At 42.9% G+C, this 18,785-nt stretch overlaps 1 protein-coding gene across 1 annotated transcript in view; it reads left to right on the forward strand.

Moving 5' to 3' along the window:
- LOC146181698 (uncharacterized) overlaps positions 1 to 18,785 on the forward strand; it is a 74,774-nt gene that overhangs the window by 12,269 nt on the left and 43,720 nt on the right. The window contains exons 5-7 of the mRNA XM_084575833.1: positions 2,818 to 2,995; positions 6,466 to 6,648; positions 13,933 to 15,311. Coding sequence (XP_084431959.1) covers positions 2,818 to 2,995; positions 6,466 to 6,648; positions 13,933 to 15,311 — 1,740 coding nt within the window. The remainder of the gene's footprint in view (positions 1 to 2,817; positions 2,996 to 6,465; positions 6,649 to 13,932; positions 15,312 to 18,785) is intronic.

An 18,785-nucleotide genomic window follows, 5' to 3' on the forward strand; every position in this document is an offset into this window, starting at 1 on the left:
CACACACACACACACACACACACACACACACACACACACACACACACACACACACACACACACACACACACACACACACACACACACACACACACACATATATATATATTTTTTTTCAGATCGTTTGCGCAAATCGGGGCTGGGTGGGCTCATCATGCGAGCGAGTTTGCTACGCGACTAAATACGGTACATTTACAGTAATACAAATGGTTCTTGTCAGTTTTTTCGAGGCCATTCGATAATTCGAACATCGGATAATTCGAATTTTTTTCCCTGTCTGTGAAGTTCAAATTAACGAGCTTTTTATAATCTAATCGCCAATGTCAATTTTCTTTAGTTTTAGGCTTTATTGTGTGGTTTCTCATGTACAGTGTTCTGCAACTTTATCTGAACCGTCTTGGAAAAATTTGCCGCCTCGACCGGCGGGAAAATTTTCCAAGGCGGTTCCGATAAAGTTGCAGAACACTGTATATATAAAGAAAAAACAACACAGTACCAAATTGATTCACAAGATTTATAAAATTTGTCTCCCTTTTGAATGTAAATGGCTTATTTTCATTTTACCAGTTGTATGCCAAGTGTACCTCGAGCTCTGTTTATAGCTATATTGTTCTTACAATGCAGAAGCGCCAATATTTACTTTGAGTACTTGTCTATAAACTCACAAACCTTGTTCAGGTCTTCATTTTTTTTTTTTTTTTTTTTTTGCATTGAGACAAATATTCCTGTTGTTTCATGTTGAGCGGCTGTGGCTGCTAACACATGCTGTGTGATGTGCTTGCAGAAAAGTGAGTGCATATGTGAGAAGCTGTGGAGTGTCGAGCTTTCATATTTTGCCAACTTTGGCATGACATATTCGTTGACTGACGAGTGCATTTTATTACTTTTGCTGAGAAAGTGTTGTATGCAATTTCGCACTCATTGTAGTGTTTTGTCGCCTGCAATAAAATTGAAGACCTCTGCCACACGTTCAGAAATAATTTGTCTGGTTGTGAAAGCTAGGGGAAAAATTAGTGCGGACGGGACTATAAACGAAATGGACATATGCTTCTATGCAGGTTATCTTTTGAGGTCACTCCTGACAAGCTGATGTGTGCATTAGTGCTCAACTAGATTTGCAAGCACGGTTACACCAACATTGTAAAATCTTAGAATCCAAGTAATCAAGAAAACATATGTGCTTTGGATATGTTTTGCGGATGATTAGTTGTGTTATCTAAAAAAGGCTTGGAGTTGTTGCAGAAACACTTTGGCCCACTGATTGTATGCAGCAGTGGCATATCATATCAAATTTTTAGACGTTTGATTTGGGTAGTATTAGGGATTTCTTCATGAGATATATTATATACTGGTGCAATTTTATGCACTATTGTAAAGAATGCCAGAGGCAATAATTAAGTGCACTCTTTCATCACTGATATCAACTTGCTTAACTGGCTCTGCTGCACCAAAAGAATTCGTGTTGCACATATATATGCATATACAAGCATAGGCCAGCTGTCATACAAGATTAAGAGCATTAAGATTAAGAGGTTAAGAGCATAGCTGGCCTTTCAGCAACCAATCCTGCCTCATACGTCACTTGGACGCAGGGACCTCATCATCGCTCACTTCTGGACTTCATAAAATCAGCCAACCTTTTTCCATTCATTTAATCATTCATTCATTCATCCTTCACCTCTTATCCTACTGATGCCCTGAGGCAATTAAATATCGACTAAAAAAAAAAAGTATTTGAGTGCTACAGTTATGAAAGGAAAATATGCAGGCTATTCCACATTTTGTATTGGAGGCTTAATGCTTTTTACCATGTCAGAAGTGCTGCGTTATAAGAATTACAGGAATGCGTTTGTCTTCTAAGAGCTGAAATGACAAAAGCCACTTAGGGCTGTTTTCATTAACTGCAGCATAATTTTCATAAATGTCAACAGCGTCATCACTACAACTACTATCATCATTATCAACTAAATTCACCATCATTGTCACTGACTGCACTGTCATTGTTACTAATATCTTCACACTATAGGCAATCAGAATTCGATTTTTCACGAGCCGTCGTGGCCTACTATAGTTTGCGCGCTCGTCTGGGGTTCGGAGGGATATAGTGGTTCGACTGCTAGTGAATCCCAGTTGGACACAACTGGGATCTAACTGGTATCAACTGGGAATTGTTCCTTAAACCATTTAGATCATTCGATTTGGGGGAGTCTGATTCAATTTTTCTTTCATCGTCAGTTATTGATGCGAATATTTCCGGTAAACATTTGCAGCGGACATTTCTGCAGCCTACGAGCCTCAAAAGACTTCCGGCTTAAAGGCAGTGCAAGAGAAAAAAAATACCGAAATATTCATTCTTACTTGCCAAAATGTATTACCACAGTTGTTGTTAATAGTAAACTATATTAGAAGAAACATTTGGGCTAGTTAGTATGTTGACATATACTGAATAAACAGTGCTAAAGACGAGGACAAAGAGCAAAGAAGCAAACAGTACGAGCGCTGACTCGCAACTGAAGTTTACTGAAGACAACACAGAATAAAAACCATATATCCAATTGTTGCATGGAGAAGTGTTCTCGCGTCGCATTTCGTTTGTCATTCACTGCATAGCCTCGGTTGTCGCGTTCACGACCTACTCTATCACGTTGTTCACGTATCAGATGAGTTTTTCGCCTGCACGACATAAACTTATTTTTTCAAAGTACATATAGAAAGGCTGCTTTGCATTGCGCAGTGCAGAAGCAGACGACGCCCCGGCGCCTCCGTTACCTCCGTGCTCCGTGTCTTGGTGTCAATGCAGCATGCAATGCAGTGTAGAGAGTACGAGCGCGCCAGCGTCCTGCGTGCGAGGGTAAAAGAAAACTGCATCGGCAAACGGCAATGGCGGTGGCATGCATCCTGGGTATGTCCTGGGCTCACGCTTTTGATGCTCTACCCAACGTTAGCTCTACCCGTGCCGACGGAATGTATGGCGACAACTTCGGTTTGCGAATGGGTGCGTTTATGGCATTGCCAACTTATGCTAGACATATCCGTTTCTCTTTGCTCCAAGTCTGACTTCCTGAGGCCCATCGATAGTGCTTTGCATTTGCGCGCAGTTCTCGACACTCGCTTTGGCAGGTCATTGATCCGTTCGCAGTTTTACTGCTGATTTTACCAGGCGGAACATAGGTAGCTCTGCAAATGTCTAGTCACCTGTGGATATAATTTTCCCTTCGATGGAACGACGAAACAGCGCTGACAGATTCTTTTCTCTCCCGTCCCGTCTCTCAACGCAGTTTCGTCGTTCTGTCCAACATGAACACCACTCACAAAAAAGCGCATATTGCCTTGAGCAAAGATACCAAAGTTAATTCAGTGCTGACCCAGTTTTTAACTTGTATGATGCATTTGGAAATGTTTCATCGCATGCATTTCACTGGCTAAACTGCTTTAGCAGTTCAGCAGGAAACGTAATATAAAATTTATATGGTACTGATGACAGTGCTATTGGTTTGTAGTGTAGTGACTACTAACTGCGCTGTCGTCCGCCAAGCTACCGTGTCGGCTACGTAAGCCGATCGTTTTTGTTTCCCTTTAAAATAAAAAGCGCGTCGAGCCTACACAATGCGCGGGCAACCGGAGACAGTAAAATCAGTCGTTGTTTGGGATTCGCAGCTCTTGGACCGCACTGGCATCGCAGTAGTGGTGACCTGGGCACTAAATTTCTATATGAAATAATGTACGCAAGGTCCCAGTTATGACGACGGGTGCTACTCGTCTGTGTTGCACTTCTTTCTGGTTGCCTTCACCACCTAAATCTATGCGTACCCCAACACCGGTCTTTCCTTTTGTCAGTTTGATTTTAGCACCAACCATGCCATAACTGCTCGTAACGCACTGATTGATCAGTGCACTGCCAGTCGTTATTAGTTGAACTTGGTCATTTTTTCGAACGGCTGTTCATCCTCATTGTGGCATTTTAGTTGTGAGGGCATTATACCTTCATGACAAAAATATTTGTCCGTCGGAATTGGTGTTCCTCATTTGAAGCCTCACAAGCTTGAAAAATCATGAGTATGCCGTTGGCGTGTCATACTTGGCAGGTGACAGACACCCAGACTCCTGCGCCGCACGTTTGAAGCCCAGCAGCCTTTAAATGTTGCAAGCATGTTCATATGCAAGGTGGTGTTTGGCAGGTGACATGGCCTTGCACTGATAGGTTGGAGATGCATTGGTGCTTCGGTGTGTTTTGTGACATCACGAAATTACATGGGAAGGCTGGGTTGGAAGGAGCGGCCAACTCGAGCAGATCCTTTTTTCTGGAAGGATGAGATGGGAGTTGAGCACACGGGACCCTCGCTACCACATTTGAAGCCTCTTCCCCTCTAAAAATTCCCAGCATACCTCTGAGAGGCGCTACGGGAGTGTCCACTTCTTTTACCACAAGGCTATGATGATAATCCCGTAGAGCTTGAAACCTTCACCTGAGAGAAATATAGACGGTTGCAGGACATATCATGAGGTCTGAATCATCTAAGAGAAAAAAACTGAGACTCGGAATAAATGAGTTAGAAACAAGCATTACTCTCTTTGTCATTTCTTTACATAGGCAATAATACATGCAGCATGCTGCAAAATGAAATGCTCTTGCACATGTGCCGTATGAATGTCATTTATTTTTTCAATTTTTTCGCATGTCTGCAGAAATGTATCCTACGATGCAGCATCTGGTCTGCTGTTTGTGCCAGCGTTATCTCAGCGTACACAGCTGTCTGATCAGCATTGCTGATCGAGCATTGCTCAAAATGACATTTTTCTGTGGTGTTAGTACATGCTGTTGGATGGCCACAAGCAGTTCATAGCTTTCAAGAAGTTTCTAGGAGGTAGACAAGACACGTAAAATGTGACGCCGCTCAATGTTTGCTTGTTTTAGTTTGTTTTGTTGAAAACATTTATTTTCCAAAATGCCAGAGCATCCCTAAGTGACGTGGTGTGTGTAGGAAAGGGGGGGGGGGGGGGTAGGGGGGTCATGCTGCACCAAGATGAGACACCTTCATATTGATCTGGAAAGGTAATATTTAGTTTATGCAGATTAAGGAGAGTGTTGCACCAACCTCTGGCATCTTCCGCGGTTAGTTTGCGCTGTGGAGAGGGCTGATATTTTTTTGCTGTTCAAAATTACTTTCTCATGGCAATTTATCTCCCTTGGCTTGTAACAGCTCGATGTTCACAGTCACCTATGCACCACATTCTTGCACGAAGGCAGTCGCCTCATTCAGTTTCGGGAAAAGCTTTTTTTTTTGCCCCGAAAATTTTTTGCAGTCCACTGTATGCAAATAGGGCTTCCTTGTGCTTCAAACAGCCATGAACGATCTTCTTGACAATGCTGAACCACTGCTATTCTGCACAATTTTAAACGGCCTCGGCGAGTGTAGCTTTTCTTTCAATAATTCTTCCAGCATTATTGGAAAGGCATCTTTTGTCTAGGTTTCCATGAGTCAGTGTGGCCAAAATGGCTGAATAATAATAAAAAAAAAGGCAACTGATGCTACCGCTCGGTAGCTCCTCATCTTCTATGCATGTCGATGATAGCGCTGAACAGTAGCGAAATGAGAACTCTGAATTCTGGATAAAAATCGTTTTGATGTGCATATAGTGAGAGGTTGAAATTTTGTGTTAATTAATGTGGAAAAAGCTTCTTATTATATTCAGGATTTTGCAGTAGATCACAATTTGTACTTGGAAATTTGGTAATTGTGATGTCAAAATGTCTTCAGCTGGTGCATGCCACGTCTTGCTCATTGTGTTAAGCATTGTTGGGTACAGATTGTTGAGCAGATTGTATCGCTTCACCAGACCACATGATAGGGCTGAGCTGACAGGTTGATCTGCCAATCAAGTTGCTCCTTTGAGGTGTCTCATCTCACCCTCTTGTGCATCCCACGTCAGACACGTGTGCCGGCACACCTGCATGGCTTGAAAGTGGAGCTTTACATTTGTATCTCACCTTTCACATACTTCTGACTGGGTGCTAATGAGTATGTGTCAGATAATAGAGGCACATATTAAAAGATTAGTGATTAAGGAATTAGCAGATTGCACATAAGCTAACGAGGGTGTGCTAGGGGCAGCGTTGTGCCTTTAAAATCAGGGCTTAAGTGTCCTCCATATTTTTCGTTGCAGTCTTCAATAGAGGTGCACTCGGTGCGTTTTAATCGTTTCCTGAAGAAACACGTTTCTCGTAGATCTTTGAAGCTTGTGTGCAGTTATCATTGATAGCTGCCGTGTGCAGTGGATGTGATTGTTGTGAACTGTGATGAGGATATAGAGTATATAAACGTGCAAGCCATGCTTCGCTCACGGTGCTGTCACCTGGTAGCATTTATTGTAATGTTGTATGCAAAGTCCTTCCTGTTCTGAGCTCGCGTTCCTCGTTCTCCCTTATATCGTTCCCTCATGACAATGGAAATTTTTCCTGTGCAGGAGAGGATGCCGCCACACAGTGCGATGTGCCTAACGCCACCAGGTCCACAATGTGTGTCCTCGAGTTGGTGTCAAAGACATTGCAGTGCACTACCAAGATGGTGTCTCAAAGCACGCAGACTGCAGCACCCGAGAGTGCAGAGGATGCTGTCCAGCTGACACAGCATCCGAGTGATAGAGAAGGTGAGCATACTCACTTCTGTACTTTTTTTCTTGCACGCATGAAATGGCGTAATGACAGATCGTTTAGACCTAGCTATAACAAAACCAAGTAAGATCATACAATTTTCGTTCCATGCATGCTTTCATTGCGTCTAGTTTTCATGTGGAAATCCTGAGTGACGGTCCAGGATGGAAGCTAAAATGGAAATCGTTCCACTAAATGTGTCCAGAATGGAGGCGAGAATGGATGATAAATGTAGATGAACTGGACTAGAAAGCATTCACAGTAAAGTTCCCGTTTTTTCAAGCCGTAAACATGGAGAAACATTTTGCGATCACGTATCAGTAATAGAGTGTTGACTGTAGTCTCCACTGTCCCACAAATGACACATTCAAAGCACACTTCAGTGTGTGAGGTGAAGAAATTCGGGCAGTCAGTAGCACCCATGTCTTTCAGTATGCTTGTTAAAAAAGAAAAATGCTACCCATCCGTCATTGCATGCATAAACTCTCTTTACTTTGCTTTGCCGGGGCTCTCCTCCTGTCCAATATCCAACATCAAGCTCTTACGTTATTCAAGTAAAGAAACAGGCATGAGCATACAGGTTGCCCTAATCTGAAATGAAAAATTCAAATGTTGAACAGATGAGGGGATGAGAAAACAAAAGGTAGAGAAGACGAATACAGAGAAAGTTCCTGTTTATTGGTTTACCCTCCTTCTATATGTGTTCGTGGGCTGTTCGAGCCATCATTTTTTCGCTCCGCAGTGAGACAGGAGAAAATAAATGACCACATGATTCTTCTGCTGCTACAAATTTGACTAATTTTCATATAGCAGGCGTCACATCGATGCTTTCTTTTGTATTCCTGACCACACCGAGGCCAAAAATGGGGCGTCATTCGAGATAGATTTTTGCTGGCATCAACTGATTGAGAAAACATTGGCTTGGAAAAGAGCTAAAATAAACATGCATCCCAAGAAAAGGTCGGTGCCACACGAATGTTATGCAGTGACACACAGTTCAGAACTGCTGACCAGTGACACTGGTTGTGAACTTCAGAATTATGTCTCTCGCGTAAGAAAAATTTTCTCAAACTAAAAGTGGTGGATTGCAGGTTTAGAAGTGTATGTGTTTAATGAGCTATCTCGCATTAACTTTGGGACTGATTTTCCTAAAACGTACTGTTTAAAGAAAGCCTAAATTATTTTTGGCATGAACTCTACCGACAGGTGAACGGTGAAAACATATATTGCTGTTAAACCATGAATGACGTGTATGATAAAAATGCTGAATACACACAATTTTTTTGCTTCTTTATTGAACCAAGAAAATGCAGAAAATGCCTATATGGGGCACTAATTAAGGTAAATGAAAGGGCAACCCATCTGCGATAATATAAAATATAATTTTGTATTTTATCTGCATTCGCACCTAATTTAGAAATGTGTAAATGCCAGCAACTTCTGCGTCTTCGCGAAAACTTTGAAAGGTGCTTACGTGAGAATTTTTTTTTTTTTTTTTTTTTCGCAAAAATAATTTGGCAAGACAGTATTCGCACGTTCGACGATTACCCCTATCTTTTTCAAGACAATTGGGGATGATCGCTTTTGGGGCCTGGGACGTTTCGCATGGAATGACAGTTGCTATGGGGGCGCTCCACTTGCCACATATGCCCTTGTTTGCACTTTCGGACATGAACCGTCACTTGGCCACTTGGTCTACTACTATTAATCCTTGGTATAACAAAGGTGGTTAAGTCCAGTTTACTCCGTAAAACTGAAATTTCAAAATAATGAAATTTGCCTCTTGCCATACGGAGAATCCTCCAGAACATTTCGGTGACTATTCAGACGGAAAGCCTTTATTTGTGGGAAAAGGGGACGTTTTAGTTTTGGTTTGACCACAGTCGTCGGCGATTGTCATGAAACTTTCTCCATCGGCGACAGTGAGTGTAGTGCCCAACATCACACTTGATGACTGAAGCTCAGTTCAATCTGATTGTCGCTTTGCGTCACAAATGCATCTTTGTTTGCATTCGCACAGCGTCCAAGTAGGACGTGAGGTTGGCAGGTAGACTATTGTGCCAATCCTTCCTGTTCTTCTGCAGAGGTTAATGGAAATAAATTATTGCGATAATTGAAGCGTGGCTCCCTTTGAGCACAGGGACTCACGGAGATAAGAAGACAGAAAAGCTGGAGACATTTGTATCTTCATAACACATAATTTTTTGCAAAGCTTGTCTCACTTGTGGTAGGTCAACCATTGAGCTGTGTTTTTTATTATCATCATTTATTTATTTAACACCTGCTAAAATACACGATTATATTTACTTAGCTCTAATGCAAGACTGTGCAAAATAAAATTTAAAAAGATCAGTATTACCTGTGTTTGCTCAAGGGTCACATAGGCAGTTCCAATCACCATTGGATCAATTTATAAATTTAAATTGAACTCATCCGATGCCGCAACGCCATTTCCAGTCACCAGTAAATTCGATGGCCATCGAATTCACTGGTGACTGGAAATGGCTTTGACTCAACAGAGATTCGCGAATGGCCATCGGTATCTGAGAGGCCTTTAGAGAGCGTCTTGCATTAATGAAATGATGAAAAAACACACAAAAACTCGAAATAACGAGTACAGTAGAATCTTAAGGAGTACAGTAGTAGGTGTTAGTAGTAGGCCGATGGTTGCTAAAGGTAACAGATTCCAAGGGAAGGAAAGCTTAGCAGGGTGTGACAGGAAGTTTATGGGCAGCAGTCGAGTGATTGCAGCTAGTACAGGACTGCGTTAATTGGAGTAATGTGGAGAGGCCTTTGCCCTGCAGTGGGTATAGTCCAGCTGATGATGATGAGTAGGTGTTAAACTACATGTTAGAATTTATCTGACTGAAATGGGCTGTTTTTCCTCAAACTTGGTGTTCAGTTATGAAGGGTACTAGCAAGCTTTCTGTTTTCTGCACGCCTTTTCTGAATTGTTGCTCAGGTCATCTGTGTTATTTTAAACATCTGCTCACGTTTTGGCAGTGTGTTCTGTCAGAGGTGCGTTCGTTGTTGGCAAAACATTAAACGTTGAATAAAAGGGAATGAAATTGGCGGTTTTTTGTATTTCAGAAATAAAAAATTGCAATTATAAAAGGCATTTGACCTTTGAAACACGTCAGAAAATATAATTACTATGCGGAAAATTATCGCTCAAATTCTGGTCCAGAATGGCATTATTGCTTCTCCCAGAGCTCTTCCAAAATGTCTGCCTCCACCCCTGGGTTTTGAGTTGATCTAATTGGGCATTAGGCGAGAGCTCTTCAGCTTGTTTAGCTATTTGTGCCTTTAGAACACCCAGTCTTTTTTTGTTTTAATTTTGTAGCTGTGTTTATAGAACTTCCATTTTTCTAGGAGACCATGGTGGGCCTCCTGAAGTGTGAATCGTGGTATCGGTCATGAGTCATGTCGCCCATTGGTCGATATCCTGTATTGATGTGTGTGGCAGGTTTTTTTTTTTTCTGACAGCTTTTGGGGTGCAGTCAAAGACTTCAACATGCCCTACGACTTTGGGAAAAGGATAGTTGGCAAGGCATGCACCTTTAGTTGTTCTGGAACTTTGTTACCCACACAAAATGAACTCGGACATTCCCATAAGGTTGCCTGCTCAGTTTCGTCAAAGGCTTCCGCATGACCATTCTCATTCGAGGCCTATATTTCAGAAAATTTGTAGTTGCGTCCAATGTTGTTCCTCAGAACATAGCCCCATTGCTTCGTTTGCCCAGTTTTAAGGCTTCTTTCCTGCGTCTTGCCTTCCTTATGCCATCCTCACTGCCAGCTGTGATACTTTCAGATTGCAGAAAGGAAGGAGGCATTTGAAGGCTTTGAATGTTTTTGTTAGGCATTATAGGTGCTGTTTAGGAGATCCCATTTCATAGAGACACTTGTTAGCATCAAGTACATGTCACTTGCCACATCAACGGCACTGGGCGTCTTTTGGGATGCACCTTCCTCTGTAACATTCCGCGTGAACGCCCTTTCAAATGCCTCTGGCTTAGCAACATTCAAACGGCAAGTATCAATGGCCTGCAACTAGGTTTAGCTTACCGGTAATTTAAGTGCAGTGGCGACACGAACAACATGAGAAGAACGCAAACACTTAACGCTTGTGTTTACATTCTTCTCGTCTTGTTCGCGTTACTACTACGCTGCAATCTCCAGTATGCAAAAGCTAACCAGTCACTGTCTATAAGATTTCTCTCATTTTCATCTCTAGCACACCTTATGGGAACTGAAACCACGTGCCCGACAAGGGCTGAACGATGTAGCTGTGGATGCGACAATGCGGTCAGTGATCTGTAGCAGTTCATACGGCAAATGAATGCTTCTGAAATGAAGGTTCTGTTATGGGCCATCGTCTCTTCAACATCGCTGTCTCCGTGTTATGCTAAAATGTGAAGTATTCAAATAGAATATGCCAAGCAAACCTTGAATTCAAAACAGCATTTACTCTAATATTTCGCATATTTCCACTCATTGTTGCTCCACCAAGCACCTTCTGTTTGATCACATGCTCACTGCTTATTGATCATTTAAATCAGCCCCCCCCCCCCCCCCTCCCCCGCCATGGTGGTGCAGTCGTTAGGGCACTTGACTGCTTTGTCCGAGGATGCGGGATCGAATTCCGGCCGCGTCGGCCTCTTTTCAATGGAGGGAAAAAGCAGGATGCCCCATATGCTGTACGATGCCAGTGCACGTTAAAGAACCGCAGGTAGTCAGAATTTCCAGAGTCCTCCGCTACGGCGTCTCTCATAGCCTGAGTTGCTTTGGGACGTTAAACCCCTTAAAACAAACAATATATATATATAGCAGAACGCTTGCAAGCTGCAGTATAACTGCCATTTATTCCTTGGACATGTGCAGTCATAAGAAATAAAATAAATAGTGTGGATAGTATAACATGAAAGATACATAGTAAATTTAGAAAAGTGACAGCTCAAATCATGTAACCACAAGATACACAGAACGCGTGACAAGCATTGTGTCATGTGGTCTCGTGTCTTGTGGTAGTACGCCTTGCACTGTTATGTTTCCTAAATTCAAGATGTGCCGACTACTGTGCAGGAGTTCTCGGGTTCGAACCCGACCACGGCGGTTGCGTTTCGATGGAGGTGAAACGAAGTGGCATCTGTGTGCTGTGCAAATGTCAGCACACATTAAAGATTCCCAGGTGGTCGAAATTGCTCCATAGCCCTCCACTATGGCTCCCCTTTCTCTCTTTCCACTTTCACTCCCACTTTCCTGCCTTCCCCTAGTGCAGTTCAGGTGTCCACAGAGCAAGTGTGACAGATACTGTGCCTTTCTCTTCCTGTGAACCGATTATTATTGGAACTGGCCTAATGATGCATAGTAAAAAGTAGTGGAGAGAAATTTAATGCGTTCGCAAATATGCGCTGTAATCACACTTGCACTGGGTCTACACCATGAAGATAATGTGAAAAGAACTGCTCCTGCACTTGGCTTTCGGAGTTCCATGCAGTGTGTGAGAGCAAAAAAAAAAAAAAAAGAAGCTGAAATGAAGGTCGCATTACATTTAGAACGTTTAGGTGGTTAATTTGTAATTAGCAGCAGTGTCCAAAAAAAACCTTTTCTGGCAATCTAAAGCACTATTCGTGTGCAAAAATTGGTAATCAAAACAGAGGTGTAAGAAAGCGCACAGTTGAAAGCGACCAAACTATAGCTCAGCCGTGCGCTGCTGGCAGCCGGCAGCTCGTCCGCGCCCGTGCTCACCAGCGCGCACACCCACCGGATGGCTGCATCCCTCCTACGTACAACGCCATCACTGCATGCATTACGGAAGCAACCGTTCCGCGGGCGCGAAACGGAAGACTAGCAAGTTTTTCCAGAGACCATACCTGTGGCGTAGTGCAGCTTGCAGGCCTTGAAGGGCTGCTTTAGATTCTGAACATGGTCCAGTTGTGGATGCTCTTGGCAAATGAATTCAATTGAAGCCCATAGGGCAGATATGAGAGCTGCTCTTGATGCCACAGGCGCGAAACGGAAGACTAGCAAGTTTTTCCAGAGACCATACCTGTGGCGTAGTGCAGCTTGCAGGCCTTGAAGGGCTGCTTTAGATTCTGAACATGGTCCAGTTGTGGATGCTCTTGGCAAATGAATTCAATTGAAGCCCATAGGGCAGATATGAGAGCTGCTCTTGATGCCACATTTCTGAATGACCTGCTCCTGTGGTGGAGTGCTACCATTGGTTCCATTTCATGCCTGGAAGTTCCAAGTAGGCTGCATGGAGGCGTGCAGGATATGACAGTTAAAGTGCACAAATTGTTACCAGCAGTGTGGAATATTCAGATATCAAGAAGGTTTGGGATGTATATCATACAGTTACAATCATGCTGCCTCATCAAGGGACAGAGTGGAATGAGCAGGGAGAGCCAGACATTTTGGCTTGGAATATGCACCCAGCAAAATAATAGCTAAACATATTGCATAATCCAAGTTGCCATGGCTCCGACATGTTTACCTGAAAAGGTATTAAAACATTTCCTTATGCAGTGCTGTCATTCTTCACTTCATTCGCCCAAAGTGCATCTGCGGCGGTGGGATGAGGGTGGATTTTAACTGAGTTTACGACATAAGCAGTGTCAAAGAAAGGGTTACTGCTCCAAATCTGAAAGCAGGCACACCAATAGCATCAACAAAAAAGAGCAATTTTGGTTGCTGCAGCATTGTTAGTGTACCATGTGTCTTGGTTGTGTGGCTCCCATGAAGAGAATTTGGGATGCAGCTCTGGGCATGAGCCTCATTGAAAATTGCCTTTATTTTTTTTTTTATTTTTTTTTTTTTCAAAGCAGTGCTGCCAGTGTTGCATTTTTTGGTTTTCATTGCATTTGTGTATGCTGGCATGAAAACTTTTGTATGCAATATTTTTCTTCTAGTTCAAGCATCCAGATATGCTTCCTGTGGGCAGTTCGATTATTCTAATGCAAATGTGGGGTAAGGAAGATGAGTGTGCTTCCAGTTTAATTCCATTGCATGTTGCCTAGACAGATCCAGCACCTAATAAGCTGGCCATTGGTCTCTGTAATTCTCAAGGAGCTAAAGCATCCTTTATCTGCAGGAAAATTTATGAACTGGAAAGTTTTTTTAAAGGCAGAGGTCTTGTTTTTTCACAATGAATGTGACCTGACGACAGCTCACTTGAATATTGTGCTGTATTGCTTTCTAGAATTGTTTCTCATTAGACCAAATGAGCCACACAAATGGACCTGCATATAATTGAAAATTTCCTGCCTTTTGTGATGCAGGCCTGGTCACAGCTGATCTTCAGCATGGTGTGCCACTCAAGGAAAACTTGCAGGATGACTCCATTCATATGCAGCACTTTGAGCCAATTCTTTGTACCACCAATGGAAACCAACGTAAAAATGCCATTAGGCAGCTGTACCAGTCTAGCCACTGCAGTGAGGGCTTCACAAAAGCAAGCCGCATAGAGCCGCACCTCACCGCTACCAGTGACCCTCCCTACTTTCCATTGAAAAGCTTCTTGGTTGTGCATCTTCGCACCCCCACTGGCCGCCATCCCTACCACTGCAACTACTGCAGGAAGAGCTTTCCACGAAAGGGCACCCTGCTGTTACACCTTCGCACCCATGCGGGTGAACTTCCACATAAGTGTGATCACTGTGAAAAAAGCTTTTCAAGAAGGGAAAGCCTTATGCTACACCTCCGCTCTCACATGGGTGAATATCCACACATGTGTGACTTGTGTGGCAAAAGCTATGCACTGAAAATCAGTCTGATGGCACACCTTCACACTCATACAAGTGTGGGTTGCAATAGCCACCAGTGTGGCTTTTGCAAAAGGTGCTTCACTAGAAAGAGCACCCTGATGGAGCACATTCGCACCCATACTGGCGAGCGTCCACACAAGTGTAACGTTTGTGGGAAGAGTTTTGTTCAGAAGATGCACCTGACAGCACACCGTCGCACCCACACAGGTGAGCGTCCGTACAAGTGTGACCACTGCACGAGGAGCTTTTCAAGAAAAGAAAGCCTTATGCGACACCTTGGCTCCCACATGGGCGAGCGTCCACACAAATGTGACCTCTGCGAGAAGAGTTATTTTCAGAAGAGGCACCTAAAAGCACATCTTCGCTCCCACACAGGTGAGCGTCCATACCAATGTGACCAGTGCAGCAAGAGCTTTTCAAATAAGGGAGGACTTACACGACACCTTGTCTCCCACACGGGTGAGCGTCCACATAAATGTGATTTCTGCGGGAAGAGTTTTCAACGAAAGTCCACCTTGAAGCTACACCTTGTCATCCACACGTGTGAGCGTCCATACCAGTGTGACAAGTGCAGTGAAAGGTTTTCAAGAAAGGAAGGCCTTATTCGACACCTTGGCTCCCACACGGGTAAGCGTCCTCACAAGTGTGACCTCTGTGGGAAGTGTTTTGCTCGAAAGTCCACCTTGAAGCAACATCACTGCACTCACAGAGGTGAGCGTGTTCAAAAGTGTGACACACACAAGTGTGACATCTGTGGAAAATGCTTCATTCGGAAAAGCAACCTCACACCACACCTTCGCACACACTCAGGTGAGCGTCCATACCAATGTGACCACTGCAAAAAACCCTTTGCCAGAAAGTCCAACTTGAACAGACATCTTCGTACCCACGAATGAGTCTGTAACAGTGCACCTGCTGCAGGAAGAAAATTCCAGTCGACTGATGGCACCCACCAAGATGAGCATTCTTACAAGAGTGACCATTGTGTGAGAACTTTGCTCTTATGCCTAGCACTGGTGGGCACTTGGATTCACTGACGTGATCATCTTATTGCTCGAACTATTGTGCCAGACGTCTTAAGACAGACCTTTTGAGGCAGGTGTGAATTCATAAAGGCCATGCCACTGTTGCTATGCCTCATGGCATTTGTGCAAAAACAACTCTTGACATGCGTGAACTTGTGTGAGACCGCATCAGCGTTGGCTCTGCACAATGGCATTAAAAGCAGAATAAAATATGCTACAGAAATGACATACCAAAGAAACCACAGTTGTGTGAGGTTTTATGCCTCTTACTATTAGAATAACCAAGATGCGCAAGTTCACATGCTGTGAAGTGCATTGGCATGGCAATTTTTCAGATCCTTTCTGCCATAATGAGCATGATCATACCAGCTGCTGTTATCATAATGAAAATAGCATTTATGCATTAGAACTGAGCTTTGGGCTATGAAAAATGTGTGTATATGCATTGCTGACATTTTTTACAACCAGCGAGAAGGATGAGTGTAGGAAAAGACATTTCTTGCAGTGTGCACCTATTTTAGGTAAAGCCCCTGAACAAACTAAAAGTAGCGCCATCTCTCTCCTCCTCCTGTGCCTCCACTCCTCCTCTCACATTTCGACCGTGGCTCCATCTACGCGATGCACAGCTAGCGCACACTCTCCAGAGCAGGTGCCGGTCATGGCCGGCTCGTTCGCCGCGAGCGCCGCGTCGTTTTGCATCGATGGAAAGGAGGGTCGGTGCTTGGCCAATGGGAGGGTCAAACGCCGAAGGAGACCGCCGGAGAGGAGGTGGGTGACAGTCTTCACAAGTTGGCACTACTTTTAGTTTACTGAGGGGCTTTAATTTTAGGTGTGTTCTTAATATTAGCTTATAATATACATACTAAAGTAAAAATGATTGGTACCATTTTGTTCAATATCCTTGTTGATTCTGGCTTGTTTATTGCATGTTTTATAGTGCTGTGACATTAAAAGATAACAGCCCAGACTCAATATTATATATTTGCTCTCATTAGTAGTTTGAGTGCTTTCTTGGTTCAAAGTGTACAAACTGGAAGGAATGCTACTAGGCCAAAGCACAGAAAAAAATGGGCACTGTCATATAAGCTCGCTGGCGCCATCTGCTGTGTGTTGAATTCAACATAACTTTTGAACCTCCATGGAAAGTTTGGTTTATGGGGTATTAAATGTCCCAAAGTGACTGGTTGAGGGATACCGTAGTGGAGGGCTCTAGACATTTTGACTGCTTGGTGTTTCTTAACGTGCACTTACATCACACAGCATATGGGTGCCTTGCTTTTTGCCTCTATTGAAAAGTGGCCACCATAGCTGGGATTCGATCCCCTGTTCTTGGGCTCAGCAGTTGAGTGCCTTAATTACTATGGAAAATGATGGGACAGAGTGCATATGGGAGAAACTGTCAGTCGGAAGTTTGTAAGCACTTCACTACACATTAATAAAATAATTCGCAGTGGATGGCTACTCACACCATAATAGTACAAATAAGCATGTAAATTAAATCATGCAGGCTTCAAAAATATAGCAAACATTACTAAAAACCATTTGTCATGCATCTTTTTCATGATGAAATGGGAACACCTGTACAGATATCTGGTTTGATTTGCTTTTGTCAAGCTATTATCTCAAACCAGTAGGCTGGCACCCATTGCAAGTTGCCAGTTACAAAACTGCATGGCCGCAAGGTTATGAAGTGTGGGGTATTAAATATTTTGGGGAACCCTGACAATGTGTTATCTACTAATAAGATTTAACCACTGGTGCTACAGATGCAAGTGAGCTAATTCCAACGACCAAAAGTGTTATCTATGGTAAATTATTCCACTCAAAAAAGCTCGTTAGATATGATTAGATAAGGGCAGTCCCTGTTTAGCTAAATCCACAGCCGTGCTTAGTGAAGTATAGGAGGTATTCAAATGATGATGCGGGTGTTATTTTGTGGTGCAGAGCAATGCTTTAGCAGTGCAAGCCAAAACAGATAATGATAAGCTACTCAGATATGCCTGCAGCCTCTTAAATTTCTTCATGTATCATAAAATGGGTGCCACAGTGACATAGATGCATACTCACTATGGTGTTCTCATTAATTCAAGGAAGTTCAGAATTCTTCAAGAAAGTTTACACTCGCTTACTTTTGGCAAACCCCTCTGGACAGGACCCTTGATGTCATGGTAAAAAATCAAACGTTCTACCAGCTTCAGAAACTGTTCTGTTGTCTCAGTTATAGTGCATATTTTGTTTGGTTTCTTTTGTAAAAAAAAAAGGCCCTTTCAAAACTTCATTACTAAACAGCTGCAAAGCTAAGTAGACATGCATTTTTTTAAGTACATTTTGCTGCGAATGGGCTGAATTTAAAGGGCTCCTCAAATGCTGCTACGTGTGGTAAATTTTAATGCAAGAAATCCATACAGGTGGTCATTGTGTGTATTCAAGTCAAATTTGAAAGCCTTGCATTGAGCTGATAATTTACAAATAATTTTTAAAAAGGGCTCCTGGCGACTACTCGAAGCCGAATGAAACCTCCCCATGACGTTAGTGAGGCTGCTTGGCGCAACCGCTCATTGGATGCTCCGAAGTTACGCAGGCAGAACTGGGCATGCTGAGGTACTGTTGCGACTTGTTTTCTGTTTTTCTTATGCGCCGGCATTGGTTGAGTTGAGGAAATAGGAGGAGCATCATTTTCGATCACCGATACCTTCTGCACAAATGAAGATAGCTTAAGCACTTTTGCGTTGCGGTGGGGCTAAAGAAGGATGCTCCAGGGCTCCCCATTTAGACTGCAGGTCTAACCTAGACATCGCTCTCAGGGTTTCACAGCCCAGAAAGCTGATTGTGTGGTACCCAAAACGTGTTGAACTTTCAGGCACTGCACTCAACCAGTGTCAGAGATATGTGGGCTTTAAGTTTTTTTGGAAATTTTTCTTTTTTGTAATTATTACCTCTTAAAGCTCAAGCAATATGCACACAGCTCAGAATATGGAATGTAATGAATGGCATCAAAATATGCAGTATTTGATATTGCTCACATAACATGTATATCTACAGACTTTAAGCAATTGGAAATATCGAATTGGCTACCAGCTATGCAGCAGCCTTAGAAGGGATATCATTTCATAAGATAACCCTTTCCACAAAATTACAATAAATGTATATCATCATAATTCATTCATAGCTGGTACAGTATTGAGTTTTCCTTTGAATATTCAACATGTGTACTTTCACTGTTTTGTGGCCATTAGGGATTTAAAAATTATCTAGGTCAGCTTTAGTTATGCTTTTTTGTTTTTTCTTTATGAATCTCCCAGAGTTCAATGTTTCTTGAGCCATGAGTTATAAAAATAATCT

Source organism: Amblyomma maculatum, chromosome 8 (genome assembly GCF_055883805.1).
Source record: "Amblyomma maculatum isolate TAMU_Amacu chromosome 8, ASM5588380v1, whole genome shotgun sequence".
Classification (NCBI taxonomy): domain Eukaryota; kingdom Metazoa; phylum Arthropoda; class Arachnida; order Ixodida; family Ixodidae; genus Amblyomma; species Amblyomma maculatum.